General features: G+C 45.5%; 1 protein-coding gene across 1 annotated transcript in view; it reads right to left on the minus strand.

Annotated features, from left to right (window-relative positions):
* LOC101415825 (adenylate cyclase type 2-like) overlaps positions 1-15,699 on the minus strand; it is a 239,387-nt gene that overhangs the window by 26,790 nt on the left and 196,898 nt on the right. The window contains exons 10-11 of the mRNA XM_058287870.1: positions 14,298-14,341; positions 10,316-10,396 (exon numbers count right to left, since the gene is read on the minus strand). Of these exons, the coding sequence (XP_058143853.1) occupies positions 10,316-10,396; positions 14,298-14,341 (125 nt within the window). The remainder of the gene's footprint in view (positions 1-10,315; positions 10,397-14,297; positions 14,342-15,699) is intronic.

Consider the following 15,699-nt stretch of genomic DNA (forward strand, 5'->3'; position numbering starts at 1 on the left):
TTAAAACTTCTACATATATTAAACATCAGTAGTCCATCTCAGTCCTCTCTTATCTCCATTAAGAATCTACCACCTAACACCATGTCTTGAAGATATTTTCCTACAATTTCTTCTAGGAGTTTTATGGTTCTTGCTTTTATTTTTAGGTTTTTGATCCATTTTGAGTTAATTTTTGGATAAGGTATGAGATAAGGATCCTCTTTCCTTTTGGTTATAGATATCCAGTACTTTCAGCACCATTTTGCTAAATGGACTGTTCTGCCCAAGCTATATGGGTTTGACAGGCTAGTCAAAAATCAATTGACCATACATGTGAGGGTCTGTTTCTGAACCATCAATTTGGTTCCATCGGTCTATGTGTCTGTCTTTATGCCAGTACCATGCTGTTTTTACCACTATAGCTTAATAGTATGATTTAAAGTCTGGAGATGAAGGTTCACTTTTCCTTTTAAAATGTTTCTGGCTAATCAGGACTCCTTACCCTTCCAAATAAGTTTGACAATTGTGTTTTCAATTTTTTTTTTTTAAATGCTGGTGGAATTTTTATCAGGGTTGTGTTGAATCTGTATATCAATTTGAGTAGATTTGACATCTTAATGATATTTACTCTTTCAATCCATGAGCATGGAATGTTCTTCCAGTTACTTAGGACTTTTTTGATTTCTTTTAACATTGGATTGCAGTTTTCTGAATACAAGTGCTTTACATCTTTGGTTAAGTTTATTCCTATTTGAGTTTTACCTGTCATATTTTATTTTCACCACTCTTTTGACACTTTTAATTACTTTTATTGCTATAATTTTCATTCCCAGACTCTTTCCAGGCCCCTCTCTCCTGTCTTTTCATTTCAGGCTCTAGCACACTCTTTAGTATTTCCTGAAAATCTAGGCTCTTGCTTAGAAATTCTCTCAGTTTCTGTTTATCTGTGAATATTCTAATTTTGCCCTCATTTTTGAAAGACAGTCTTGCTGGATATAAAATTCTTGGCTGGAAGTTTTTCTCTCATAGTATCTTAAATATATTAGACCACTGTCTTCTTGCCTCCATGGTTTCTGGTGAGAAATCAGCACTTAATTGTATTGAGTATCCCTTATATGTTATGCATTTCTTTTCTCTTGCTGTTCTCAGAATTCTCTCTTTGTCTTTGGCATTTGACATTCTGATTAGTTTGTGTCTCTGAGTTGGTCTATTTGGATTTTTTCAGATGGGAGTATGTTGTGCTTCTTGGACATGGATATCTATGTCCTTCAATAGGGTTGGGGAATTTTCTAACATTATTTCTTTAAATATTCCTTCTGCCCCTTTCTCCTTCTATTCTCCTCTGGGACACCCATGACACATATGTTTGCACATGTCTTGCTGTCATTTAGTTCCCTGAGACCTTGTTCAATTTTTTCCATTCTTTTCTTCATCTGGTCTTCTGTATGTTCGCTTTCAGAGGCCATTTTTCCAAGCTCATGAATTCTTTCTTTTGCCTCCTTAAATCTGCTATTATATGATTCCAATGTTATAAAAATTTCATTCATTGCACTTTTCATTACCATAAGATGTGCTATTTTTTGTCTTTATTTATTTTTTAAATGTTACATTAAAAAAATATGGGGTCCCCATATACCCCTCTCCTCACCCTGGGTATACATTAAACCCCAGCACCAACTACAGTTCTGGTAAAAGTAACAGGAGAGGCTTGTGGACAAAGATCACATCTGAGTCCAGCTCCATCACACAGAGACACAAACTCCAAAGTAGGGTCAACTGACATGGACCTGAACTCTATCTTCTGCTATTTTTCTATGCATGCTTTCAAATTCTTCTTTGTGCTCATCCAGTGTCTTCTTAATATCCTTAATCTCTTTAGCCATATCACTGAATTTGTTAAGGAGATTTGTTTGAGCATTTATGATTCATTGTTTCAACTCCTTTATGTCATCTGGACTTGTGCTGAGCTAGCCAGCCTCCTCCTGCCAGAGTGGGACTGAAGTCTAGACTAGGGCTGCAGGCTGATCCGGATAAAAGAAACCAGTTCCTACCATCCCTGTGATATTTGGTCAGCCAGGTTTCCCCTTAGGCTGGGGGCAGAGTCAAAATGGTGGCCACCGGCCTCTTTCCGACTTGGACAAATTCATACCCCAGCTGTTCCCAGCGTTATTCCTTAGCCATCCAAGTCTACCAATCAGTAGCTGAAATTGGCAGGCAACCCACCTCCTCCTCCCCCGTTTTTGGGAAATGTTGCTTCTAATTCTTGTCACAGAACAGCTCCTGGGGCAGCTCGTGCCACCAGAGTAGGACAATCACCAGCCTCTGCAGCGTAGCTGGCAATTTCTCAGAGAGGCTGGCACAGGTCCCCGCAGCTTCCTCCCTGCTGGAGGTGGCACTGGGGCCTAGGCTAGACCTGCAGTCTCACCTGGATGAGAAGAAGCCGGTCCCCACTAGCCCTGGGATCCTCAGTCCGCCCTGCTTCCCCTCGTGCTAGACATGGAGTTAAAATGGCGGCTCCTGGCCTCTTTCTAACCTGGACAGGCTCAAACCTTAGCTCTTCTCAGGATTATACTATAGCCCACTGAATTTACTCATCAGTAGCTGAAGTTGGTGCCCATCCATCTCTTCCTCCCCATTTTGGGGAAGTGGAGCTTCCAATTCCAGCCACGGAACAGCTCCCGAGGTAGCTTGTGCCTCCAGTGGAGGATGGGCACTGGCCTCCAGGGTGTGGAGCCTCTACTTACAAGTCTTCTCTGCATACGGGCATCTCCTCCTTCTACTCCTTCAAGGACATGGCAGGATGCTCTTCTGGCCTCCTGGAGGCCCCACACAGGTGATCAGCTAGCTCCAGAGAGCTCTGGGTGTTTGCTGACTGCCCTGGAGCAGGAGCTGACTCTAGGAGCTCCTTACTCTGCCGTCATCTTGCTGTAATCTCCTCAGTAGTAATATTTTGATGACGCTTTTGTATAGTTTGTAGCAAAGGTTTTAAAAGAATGCAAGGTGTTGGTGGAGGGGTGATGTACGGGATCCCTTTATGATATTATGCATGTTTGTTTTATAAGCTCACAACTATGACTATACACTTATTGTTTATGTATGTTCATTGTGAATGATATACTTCAAAAAATATATTAAAAAACGCACTACTGACTAGCATGAATCATAAGTCATTAAGGAATTTATATTTCTATTTTACTAATTTTTCTTAAATAAATACTTGGATAATTAAAAAATATAATAAGCCCCAGTATATATATATGTTTATACAAGTATATGTGTATATATATATATTTAGACCTAAATCTGCATCTATAGCTACATCTACATATATATATCTGCACAGGCATACTTTGGAGATATCAAATATTCCATTCCAGACCAGCCCAATAAAACTAGTATCGTAATAAAGCATGACACATGAATTTTATGGTTTCCCCATGCATATAAAAGTTATGTTTACCTTACATTGTGGTCTATTAAGTGTTCAGTAGCATATGTCTAAAAATTGTACATACCTTAATTAAAACGTGACAGAGACTCAAAGTGAGCACTGCTATTGGAAAAATGGTGCTGGTAGACTTGTTTGATGCAGAGTTGCCACTAACTTTCAATTTGTAAAAAATGCAGTATCTGCTAAGTGCAGTAAAGTGCAATAAAACAAGGCATGCCTGTGTTATATCTATAGCTACCTACACCTATACCTCTACCACCTTTATCTATATATTCAGAGAATTTAGATTAGCACATTAGAGAAAAAATTATGTTTAACGTGTATTTCCAAAAAAAATTCATACATGTGGAAACAATTGTTAATTTACTTGATTCTTTAAATATAACACTTTTCCAATCCATTGGTGGCATTTTTACAAATTTTGACATTCTGAGATAAATTTAGGAAGTGAAGGGAGAAAGTCTTTGAGGATCCGGGAAAACAGGCCGAGTGAAGTACAGCCACCTCCCTGATTCAGAGGAAGGCGTCGAAATGGGAATGAAGTTTAAAATGATGGGCCAGGACCAATCAATCCCTTAAGTTAACCCAGGAGGAGGGAAGTGGGCAGTCTGCCCGAGGGCCTGCTGCGTGGGAGCCCTGCGGTGCCCCGGCTCACTGCACGCAGGTCACTATTGGCTCGACTCTCCCAGGTCACCGGACGAGGGACGGTGCGCTTCCAGCTGTGCCGGAGAGGCCGATCCTGGATTCCAGGAGGATCGCCGTGAAAAGTGGCAGCAATAAAAGTACTTTTTGATTCCAGGTTGTAAGCTTTAGGTCTCAGTAAAATAAACTTTTTGGAGTTTCTTACTATTGTGCGAGCTTTAGAAACATGGTATTGTTCTGTTTTATGAGACAAATTGAAGGAATCGAAGGTTGGTTAATACCAAAAGGGACAAAAATAAAATAAATTTTAACCATGCTCATTTTTAGTCCTGCATTCTTATTAGTGACTATCGAACTATGTATAATGCATGCAGGTAACTTATTTAAAACGTTTTCCTCCTTATTGAGAAAAGAAAATCTAATTTAAAAATGTTCCTGGATACTATCAGCTTGGAAATGAGCGCAATTTATCAAGTGGAAATAAAATTAGCTCCTCATTTACGGCAGTGCCCCCATTCTCCCAGATCTAGGTGTCGGTATACCTGTCTGTCCTTCAGGTGCACAGCAAGTGCTCCAGTCCAGGGCAGGCGTCCTCTGCCCCCTTGCCTGGCACCCTGCTCCGTCCACCCCCACTGCCTGAATCCCAACCAGCTGCTTCCCCTGCCTTCTCTCTTCCACAGCCACTAGGGTTTGCCTGTGGCTTCTTCATTGTTAAAACAGCTGACCGAATTCCTCTTACCTTGTCCTCAGAATTCAGCAGAGAATGTTCATCCCACAGATACAACCCATTTCCGTGAATTCTTTGGGGTGGCTTCAGCTCCTGTCACTGACTTAGAGGAAATCCAGACATCTATGCCTGTGTTTTGGAATGGGAAGGATCCATGGGGCTGATAAGGGGCAGTGTTTTGTTTGTTTTATCTGGAATTGGTAGTCCACTGACTGTGGGGTGGAGGGAGCCCTGTGTGTCTGCTCATGGTGGTCGGACGTTTCTTCTGACCGTAGAGCTTGCGCCATGGAGGAAGGCAACGGCCTTGGGGCTCCTCATTCACTTCTGCTAGACTGTTTCTCACTAGGCCAGGAGCCAACGAAGGAAGTTTTAAACAGCCTCGAGGAGTGGAGCAGAGGTACACCCCCGTGCTCCTGAGAATTATTCTGGAATGGTTGAGCCTAGCTAGGCGTGGCGGAGGGGCCTGGCCTGGAGAGCGGGGCCTGGGTGGAGCCCTCGCCCCTGCCGGCCTGTCGCATTCGGGAAAGTGCTCTCCGGACCCGGCTGCAGTCAAGGGGGGCTCTCCGTGCGGAGGCTCCATCCTGAGACACCCTTTCCTGGCACCCACTTGCTCCCTCACTACCATCCACTCCTGCACATTTAAGCCTGGCCTCGCCCACTCTCCCTTACCTCACCAGCTGCTTTCCTCTTTCACAAACAGGGGTGTGTAGCGCCCCACCCCGCCCCTACCTCTTGGCTGCTGCGGGTGTGTGTGTATTTAACAGGCTCGGGGGACCGAACAGGCCACGTGTCCCTGCGGGCAGGCCCTACAGAGAGCACCCTCCGGGGCAGCCTAACTCCCCACACCCACCGCGCTGCGGGGTGAAGGGCTGGGGTCGGCTCATGGCGCCCCCCGCAAAGCCTCCGGGGGTGCCGAGGCAGCTTCTCTCTCACCGTCCCCCCACCTGCCCCGGCTCTGGCCCTTCCTTGGGGTGTGGCTGTCTCTGACCAGGGTCCGCAGGACCCCCGCCTCAGGTCCCCCCGCTGTGATGCCAGGATGGAGCCGAGCCCACACGTGGCCCAGGACCCTTCCAGGGTGCTTCTCCCAACCCCTGCAGGCCGGCCCCCGGGCCGCTGTCCAGGGGCACGAGCCGCCAAGCCTCTCACAGGGGCCCCCAGCAGACCTCCGCGTCTGCGCCACGCTGGTGCCCCTGCCTGCCGCTGCCCCTAGCTGCCCGTGCCCCCTGGCTGCCGGTGCCCCTGCCTGCCGCTGCCCCTGCCTGCCGCTGCCCTCTGGCTGCCGGTGCCCCCTGCCTGCCGCTGCCCCCTGCCTGCCGCTGCCCCCTGCCTGCCGCTGCCCCTTGGCAGCCGTTGCCCCCTGCCTGCCGCTGCCCCCTGCCTGCCGCTGCCCCCTGCCTGCCGCTGCCCCCTGCCTGCCCGTGCCCCCTGCCTGCCGCTGCCCCCTGCCTGCCGCTGCCCCCTGCCTGCCGCTGCCCCCTGCCTGCCCGTGCCCCCTGCCTGCCGCTGCCCCCTGCCTGCCGCTGCCCCTAGCTGCCCGTGCCCCCTGCCTGCCCGTGCCCCCTGCCTGCCGCTGCCCCTGCCTGCCCGTGCCCCCTGCCTGCCGCTGCCCCCTGCCTGCCGCTGCCCCCTGCCTGCCGCTGCCCCCTGCCTGCCGCTGCCCCCTGGCTGCCGCTGCCCCTGGCTGCCGCTGCCCCTGACTGCCGGTGCCTCCTGCCTGCCGCTGCCCCCTGCCTGCCGCTGCCCCTTGGCTGCCGCTGCCCCCTGCCTGCCGCTGCCCTTTGGCAGCCGTTGCCCCCTGCCTGCCGCTGCCCCCTGCCTGCCGCTGCCCCCTGCCTGCTGCTGCCCCCTGGCAGCCGTTGCCCCCTGGCTGCCCGAGCTCCCGGCTGCCGCTGCCCCCTGCCTGCCGCTGCCCCCTGCCTGCCCGTGCCCCCTGCCTGCCGCTGCCCCCTGCCTGCCGCTGCCCCCTGGCTGCCGCTGCCCCCTGCCTGCCCGTGCCCCCTGGCTGCCGCTGCCCCTGGCTGCCGCTGCCCCTGACTGCCGGTGCCCCCTGACTGCCGCTGTCCCTGACTGCCGCTGCCCCTGCCTGCCGCTGCCCCTGACTGCCGCTGCCCCTGGCTGCCGCTGCCCCCTGCCTGCCCGTGCCCCCTGCCTGCCGCTGCCCCTGGCTGCCGCTGCCCCTGGCTGCCGCTGCCCCTGGCTGCCGGTGCCCCCTGACTGCCGCTGCCCCTGCCTGCCGCTGCCCTCTGGCTGCCACTGCCCCTGGCTACCCGAGCTCCCGGCTGCTGCAGGCCCCTGACTGCCGCTGCCCCTGGCTGCCGCTGCCCCTGACTGCCGCTGCCCCCTGACTGCCGCTGCCCTCTGGCTGCCACTGCCCCCTGCCTGCCGCTGCCCCTGGCTGCCGCTGCCCCTGACTGCCGGTGCCCCCTGGCTGCCGCTGCCCCTGGCTGCCGCTGCCCCTGGCTGCCGCTGCCCTCTGGCTGCCACTGCCCCTGGCTACCCGAGCTCCCGGCTGCTGCAGGCCCCTGACTGCCGCTGCCCCTGGCTGCCGGTGCCCCCTGGCTGCCGCTGCCCCTGGCTGCCACTGCCCCTGGCTGCCGCTGCCCCTGGCTGCCGCTGCCCCCTGCCTGCCGCTGCCCTCTGGCTGCCACTGCCCCCTGCCTGCCGCTGCCCCTGGCTGCCGCTGCCCCTGACTGCCGGTGCCCCTGGCTGCCGCTGCCCCTGGCTGCCGCTGCCCCTGACTGCCGCTGCCCCTGACTGCCGGTGCCCCCTGACTGCCGCTGCCCCTGACTGCCGCTGCCCCTGGCTGCCGGTGCCCCTGGCTGCTGGTGCCCCCTGGTTGCTGTTTCTCTTTCGGACTCTCCTTTCCTCCAACACTGAGCTCAGGTGTCACGGCATCCAGAAGGCCCATGACCCTGCAGGGCCCTGCTGGGGCTTTCCCTCCGAGTCGCTTCCCTCTTCACAGACGCTCACGAGCCCTCGGGGGTCCCTGCCTTCCTCCTTCCTTAGACGATGAGGCTTGTGACGGGAGAGGCTGCACCTGTGTCTTGGCATGCCTAGTGCCTTGCCAACGCCTGGCACCCGCTCAGCGTTGATTAACTGCTTAAGTGGATACGTGAATGAATAGGTGGAAATCTGCATACATATAACTTTTCTGTCACCAGCAGGAAACAACTAAATGGCACAGCAAGTCTGAGTCCTTATCGAATCCTCAAGTGGAAACTCAAAGAAGAGCAGCAAAACAATATATAAAAGAAACAAGAGGAGCTAATGAGGAAGGCGAACAAAATGTGATTGAAGCTAATAAAATGGATGCATAAAGGGGCCCCTTAAAAACTTTTTCCCCTTCGTTTTTTCAGTACTGTGTAGCATTTTTTTCCTGTTTGATTTCTGAAATTGTCTGGGTAGTTACAACATAAACAATTACACCAGTGTTAACCATTACTTTATAATAAAACTAAAACACAAAGGTGGTAACTAAACATGCATTTGAATACTACATGATACAAAGCAAAGAGCAATTCTAAAGTTGCCTTGGCAAAAATAAAGCAAAGCCAAGGATGTCACTTTGTACATTTCCTTTAGTAGGAATGCTCTAGAAGATAGATACAAAAATGTTTTAAAAGGTAGGAATCCTGCAGGAAGACACACTGAAGCTGATCTTATAGGTTCTTATTATTAAAAAACTTTCTCAGAAAATAGAAGTTCTTCTTCCCATGTTGCATTTTATTTTGGTGCCTCATGGGGTGTTTGCTGCTATTTTCTCTAGCTGAATGAACATATCTTTCCACCTATATTAAATGAAACCAGTTTCCACCTCAGGCATTAGCTGCCAGTGGAGTCTCGGCATCGCTCCTCTTGGTGATGTGTCTAGATTTCAAGTGGGCCAGAGCTGAGGCTCTTGCTTGCAGTGGGGGCCTTGGTGCTCTGAAAAGTAGAGCATTTATCAGACACCTGCTGGTGTGGCCTGGGCTCTTGGACAGGTGGGTTGGCTTCGTCCATTTGAAGCAAAGGAAGGGCCTCTAGGCAGGTGTCAATTCAACGTGCCAGCATCTGAATTGCAACTCTGGTCTAGCCAATAGACTTTATAGATACGTATGTACTTATACACACACACACACACACACTACATACATAGTAGATACATACACACTTAGACACTGTCATGTGTCCAATCAATATACTTTATAGATATGTATGTATGTCACACACACACTACATACATAGTAGATACATACAGACTTAGACACTCTCAGTGTGTCCAAACAATATAATTTATAGATACGTATGTACTTACACACACACATTACATAGTAGACACATAGACACTTAGACACTCTCATGTGTCCAATCAATATGCTTTATAGGTACATATGTACTTCACACGCACACTACATACACAGTAGACACGTACACACTTAGACACTCTCATGTGTCCAACCAATATACTTTTAGATATGTATGTACATACACAAGCACACTAAATACATAATAGATACATACACACATAGGCACTCTCATGTAGTTCTTTCATAAACTCTGTCAATTTTCTAAAATAAATACCTAGAAGGAACAATCTATAACAGGCGTGCATTTTGCAAATCTGCATATTATTAATAAATGTGGCCTTTTAACTTAATTCTGCAGGCAGAGAATTCTAGGTAGAAATCATTTACACTTTTATGAGTCAGCTTTTGTGATAAAAATTGAACAGGTTTTCATAAGGATGGGAACTTTTCCATGTAGGGTTTTCATTTGGGCCTAGTGATATTTTCATTACAATCCAACAAACACTTATTGAGTGCCTAATGCATACCAGGCACCATAATGCATTATCTATGGACTGGCTTCCTTTTGCCTTGTAGAAGTTCTGCTATGATGTATATAACTAAGAAGACCTCCAAGGCTGATGAATGTGATCATTCTTTCCAGGCCATGAAAGCCACGACCTTCTTTAGCTCCCCCAACCTCTTCCCCTTCTCTTGGACTATTTAAAGCTACAACAGTCGTTCTTTGCTTCATAAGATTGAAGTCAGTTTTCCTTCTACTTCCCCTCATGAATTGAGACTCAAGACCCCTCTTCTAGGATTCAGAATGCAGTATCTCCACGTTCTCTGACCTTGAAGGGGATTAGATGCATTTTGAATGTCACATAAAACAAGTTAAAGATTTTCTATAATATGATCCCTTCTGATCTTTTAAAAAATATTACTTCCTGATCATATAATGCTGGGGATTTTCTCTCTACATTTATATCTCATGTTGCTTATCAGCAATTTATTTAGAGAGTACATTTTCTAGGGAAGAATTACATTTTGAAAAAGATGAAGCACTATTAACAAAAGCTATTATTAGGGACAATGGAGGTGAAAATAATGAATTATCTCAGGAAAATTGGCTTTATCATGATAAGTATATTTCAGAGTTTGTGGTGAAATACTTTTGGAAAATATGACACTTTCAGTTAATAGGGTTTGAAATAAGAGATGAATGATAATTTGAGATTAGAAAGTACTCACTTTTGAGCATTGATTCCATCAATTGCCTGAATCATCCTTTCATTCAATTCTTCTTCAAATCTTTTCTTTTGTGACTTGGTTCTACATGAAAAAGGAATATTATTGGTAATACTATTATTACTAAAATCAATATTAAGCCTGTTTCTATGATGCAAAAACCTCTGTCTAATTCTGTCATTAGAGTAAAAAGAGAAAAAAGGAAATAACATTCTGTAAGCAGCTTTTTCTCTATTAATATTAGCTACTCTGTGGATGGAGCAAATCGACTAGAGATTGTGGTACAGCCAACCTGCCACTGTACTATTCACTCAGAGTAAAATTATACCAGGCACCAAAAAAGCACTGAAAGATATGTAGTTGGGTTTGAGAACTTTCTCTTCTAAGAGATGCATTAGCCTTTGACTCGCTGGCTTTGGGATTTTATTTTATAACAGACCACACTGCCATGGGGAATTTCCCTGCAAGGATGTGATTTGGTTTGATTGACAAGACAGTTACTTCTCATGATTTCCTGAGTCAGCTTTCAAGAATGTACAGAACTACAATCTTATTTTTAGGCATATTGAAGCTTAATTGTATATATTAAATGTTCTCCAGTCTTCCAAAATGCCATTTTCAGAAAGTGCCACTTGTATCTGTAGGCCACTTTAAAAGAGTTCCCTTACTTGCACTTGGAAGCAAATAATCCTCAGCTTTATAAATAAACAATACCAAAATAATAAGAATTTCTTCTCTTAATTTGACAATTAAAAGGATAAAATTGAAGAAAGGGATAAAATGGAAATAATACCTATTTTTAAAAAGTTAAATATATATTGCAAAGACTTAAAGCACAGCATGCCTCTTGCCAGCTTGCACCAACAATCCTGTGTTTAGAAACGGGTACAAGGATTCTGAATTACCCACAGGACAAAACACTTTGCTTCTCTGTGTTCTGGTTTTAAATTGCTAATTGAACAGGCCTTCTAATCTGGAATAAAAACACTTTTCTGAGTTCAGAGTCACCTCTAGCTATGGATAACTGTAGCACTAATTATGCAGTGTCCCATTTATCTGTAATTCAGTCTCACAGAATTATCATTAACGAGTGGATGGATGTTCTAATTCAATCATCCTAGTTTTATGGATTTGAGCTTTCAGGTTGTGCCGTGTGTAGAGAGGCCAAGGGCAGTGTGGTTGGTTGAATCTGCACCCAACACAAACATGCCCTGAATCTTCACCTGCGGGCCTGTGGGTGTGAGCCCATGGCGAATAGGATGTTTCCAAGTTGATGTTTTTAGTTAGTGAATCAGGGTCCTACTTAATCCATATTCCAGGAGGCCTGATAAAGAGAAGAAACCTGAAGCCAGAAGTCGGGAGAAAGCCAGAGGAAGAAGCCACAAGTCAGTGGAAACCAGAAGAGCCAATCCAAGGAAAGAGAGAGCCACGTGAGGGGAGGCAGGAGTGCGAGGCAAGGAGCCCAGGACTGAGGCAGCCAGTGTTGGAATGCCGCCGACTCCGGGCAGGAGGCATGGCCTTGTTGATGCCTTGATTTTGGACTTTTAGCTCCTGAAACAGTGAGCCAACAAGTGCTTGCTGTTTAAGCCAACTCCTTGTGTGGTATTTGTCATAGCAGCCTGGATGACTAAGACAGACCCTCTTGGTTCTAAAATCAGGATGACATTATGTTATGCATCTGTAGATATTAAGCCATGAATGAAGAGGTTTTAGCATACCAAATTCCCAGCTGTTTTAAGAAGGCAGATGGCAAGTCTTCAGTCTTATGCTCAGGGCTAAAATGGTGCCTGTTCATGAATCTCTTCTGCAGATTAGTTTAGATAATACCCACGTGGTGCTCGACGTGGTTACCATGACACATGGAGCCTTTGCGCCTTATTATGTATGGTTTGTATTTGATCATTTTCTGGACAACAGTCCTGAACTGTGAGGCCAGCTTGTGGGTCAAGCTGGAGGCCCAGAGAGCTTTCATAACTTAGTCAAAGGGACAAAGCTGGGAGGTGCCAGGGAACCCTGGATGAGTCTGACCTGAAAGCCATGCTCTCTTCAGGCTGCCATGAGGCCACAAGGCTATCAAAGACCAAGAGGAAAGTGGGGTAAATAGGAGAGGCTCCTGTAGAGTGGGCAGGAGAGGAGACAGTCAGGAATGCAGGCTTTGGGAGTCACTGTGCCTGAACACAAATCCTGGCATCCCCCCTGCCAGCAGGTAGGCTCAGGGCAATTCTCATAAACCCCAGTGCCTCAGTTTCTTCCCTTCTGGAACGATCATGGCAATAACACCCACTCAGAGTAATGCTGGGGGGATTAAATTAGATTTTCCACGTGCTTACACACAGAAAAATGGTAACTATTATCACTATCTTCCAGGCAGCTCTCATCCCAGAAGACTCTGCCCCCATAGAGTGTGAGGGCTCAGTGGTGGATGCATTTCCCACTGTAATTTTAATAAAGTGACTCTTGAAGCATAACTATGGCCAAGGTGAGAGAGATAAAAGAAGTATCAGATAGCCACAGAAAAGCATGCAACTTCAACGAACAGTTAGTCCTAGAATTGCCTTGGAATGTCGGAAGAGGCACACATTCTCGAGGCATCCAATGGGGGCCACAATATTCCTAAAACGAAGTTTTCTTTAATATGACACATGTCACTTAAAGGTAATACCCTAAATCCACTTATCCTTATGACATAAGGACTATAAATGTTACATATCAACGTTAAAATTTCTGATTTTGTACAACATACAGATTAGAACAGTTTACAACAAATAAAGTCACATAGAAGGATTCTAGGATAATGTGCACTATTACCAAATTTTGGCAGGTAGAAATTTAATCCTGTTTATTTTTATTTAGATTTATTTTTTATTTATTTCTCTCTCCTTCCCTTTGCCCCTCCCCCAGTTGTCTGCACTCTGTGTCCATTTGCTGTGTGTTTTTCTGTGTCTGCTTGCATTTTTTTTTGTCAGCAGCACTGGGAATCTGTGTCTCTTTTTGTTGCATCATCTTGCCATGTCAGCTCTCCTTGTGTGCGGTGCCACTCTTGGGCAGGCTGTGCTTTTTTCGCATGGGTGACTCTCCTTACAGAGCACAGTCCTTGCACGTGGGGTTCCCCTATGCAAGGGACACCCCTGTGAGCCACGGAACTCCTTGTGCGCATCAGCACTGCACGTGGGCCAGCTCACCACATGGGTCAGGAGGCCCTGGGTTTGAACTGTGGACCTCCCATGTGGTAGGCAGATGCTCTATCTGTTGAGCCAAATCTGCTTCCCAATCCTGTTCATTTTTCAGTTGGATACAATAAATATTCTACAAGAAAATATGTTGGCCCTTGCATTTTTTTTTCTTTTGTTCTTGTGAAACAATGGATACTTCCAATAAATTGATCTCCCTGTGGGGAAGGGGAAGGCTGACTTGAGTTTTCATTAGTTATCTTAATGTTTTCAATAAGAAAAACTTTAATTCAGACCAATGTTAAGGTAAAATTAGTGCCAAAAGATAGAGGAGCATGAAAAAGGAAAAGGATTAGTGTAAGTTATTTTATGGTAGATGGTAGTGTAGATATTTGTGGGAAGCTTTTCTCCCTTTTGAGTTTGGGGTTGGGGAGGGCTTCTTTTCATTCTGGAAAGGCTCAACTTGTGCCTTTATCTCTAGGATGCAACATAAAAATGTAATTTTAAGCAGCATTTCATTTTAAGGCAATTCAATTTTCATTTTCATATTAAGAAGAGCCATTCCAAGAAAACAATTTAATGTTCCAAAGTGCTAACAAGGGGGTGTTTTCCCTTTCCCTCTTTTAATACTAATAACTTGATACTAAAAATCCTATTTTTAGAAATGGAAAGCAATTTAATAGGACTTTTCACAAGTAGCTGCTATTTTAGAAGAAGTAGCCATCAAATAACTATAGCTGATGATAATTGCTCTCAGAAAAAATAAAAAAAAACAATAGGCCTTCCAAAATTAGAGTGTGGATGATATACCATACCTTAAGGTGCGATTTTGAAAATTATGCTGACCCATGGGTACATCCTATGGGAAAAAAATTTTATTAGTTGCCAGAAGCATGTTTCAAGAAGAATGTTGCAATGAGAACAATGCATAATATATTTATCCTTTTATTGTGGAAATTATCAAATAATTGCCCACATAGAGATAAAGAGCTTAATCATAACTGTTAAACAAGGCTAAAAACTTAATTTATATTATAGTAAGAATGTTGACATAATATATATAGTCCAGATGTTAGAAGCATCAAAATTGTTGTCTGGGTTTAAAAATATACATCCTGATGTTTGCAGATATGATTTCAGACACTGATCTACAGGGGAATATTATTAAAGTTACTGCAGACAACTTACAATTATGTCCAAATGTAGTTTGGTGGCAGACAAATATTTAAAAATGATTTAGAAACAAATATAACCACATATCTATAGCAAATCCTTAATACCATAGTGGGCTGTTAAGAAATGGTACCCATTGGTTAAGTCACAAGAAATCATGAATCCCTGGAAAAAAGAAGAAATCAATGTATGAGGGCTGATAGTTCCTGAAGGAAGAATGAGAAAACAATGGTCAGAGTTTATGATGAATAACAGATTTTAAAAATAATAAGACTTGTTTTTACACATTGTGGTGGACATGAAAATGAAAGAAGGAACCAAGTATTTCCCAAGACCCTTCAATTGCTCTTTGGACGGCTGAGATTAGATTAGAAAATGTTTTCAGCCTAGAGAAGGGCAAGGTATTTTAAAAAAATAATAATTGAACTCCAAGTTTTATTATATAATGTAAAATAATCCATTATTCACCAGCTCTGTCAATATTGAATCAAGAAACAATAGGGATTTGCATAGGGAATTAGATTAAAGTCATAACATGATGGTAATGATAGTTGCTTGTCTTTGGCATGTATCTATTAGAAGACAATGGAATCTTTCTGAAAGTGAGAAAGATAAACAATCAGTAAGAGTGGTAGAGGCTTACTGAGCTAACTAAAGCTTCGGGAGTTTTTTTTTTCAATAGGGAGTACCAGGGCGTGAAACAGGGACCTACTACATGTGAAACAGGTGCCCAGCCGCTGAGCTACACCAGCTCCGCAAAGCCTTGGGATTTTAATAAGAGATCCTATATTGTTGCTAAGGCTGCCCCTTGGCTTGCATTATGACTGGTTAAGAAAATTGAGTTATTTAAGAGGTCCTCTGATTTTTATTAACACTTTCCTGAAGCTTGAAGCTAGACAGGTCCAAAAATATCTTGAGGACCATTTCCCTGACGTCAGATTAAAATCAGTGTGAAGTCATTCCTGCTGTCCCGTGCTCAGGTATCAAGGGAAAGCAGTCACTCTTGATTCCTAAGACAGTAAAGCTTGATGAGAAATAAACCAT

Source organism: Dasypus novemcinctus, chromosome 25, assembly GCF_030445035.2.
Source record: "Dasypus novemcinctus isolate mDasNov1 chromosome 25, mDasNov1.1.hap2, whole genome shotgun sequence".
Lineage (NCBI taxonomy): Eukaryota > Metazoa > Chordata > Mammalia > Cingulata > Dasypodidae > Dasypus > Dasypus novemcinctus.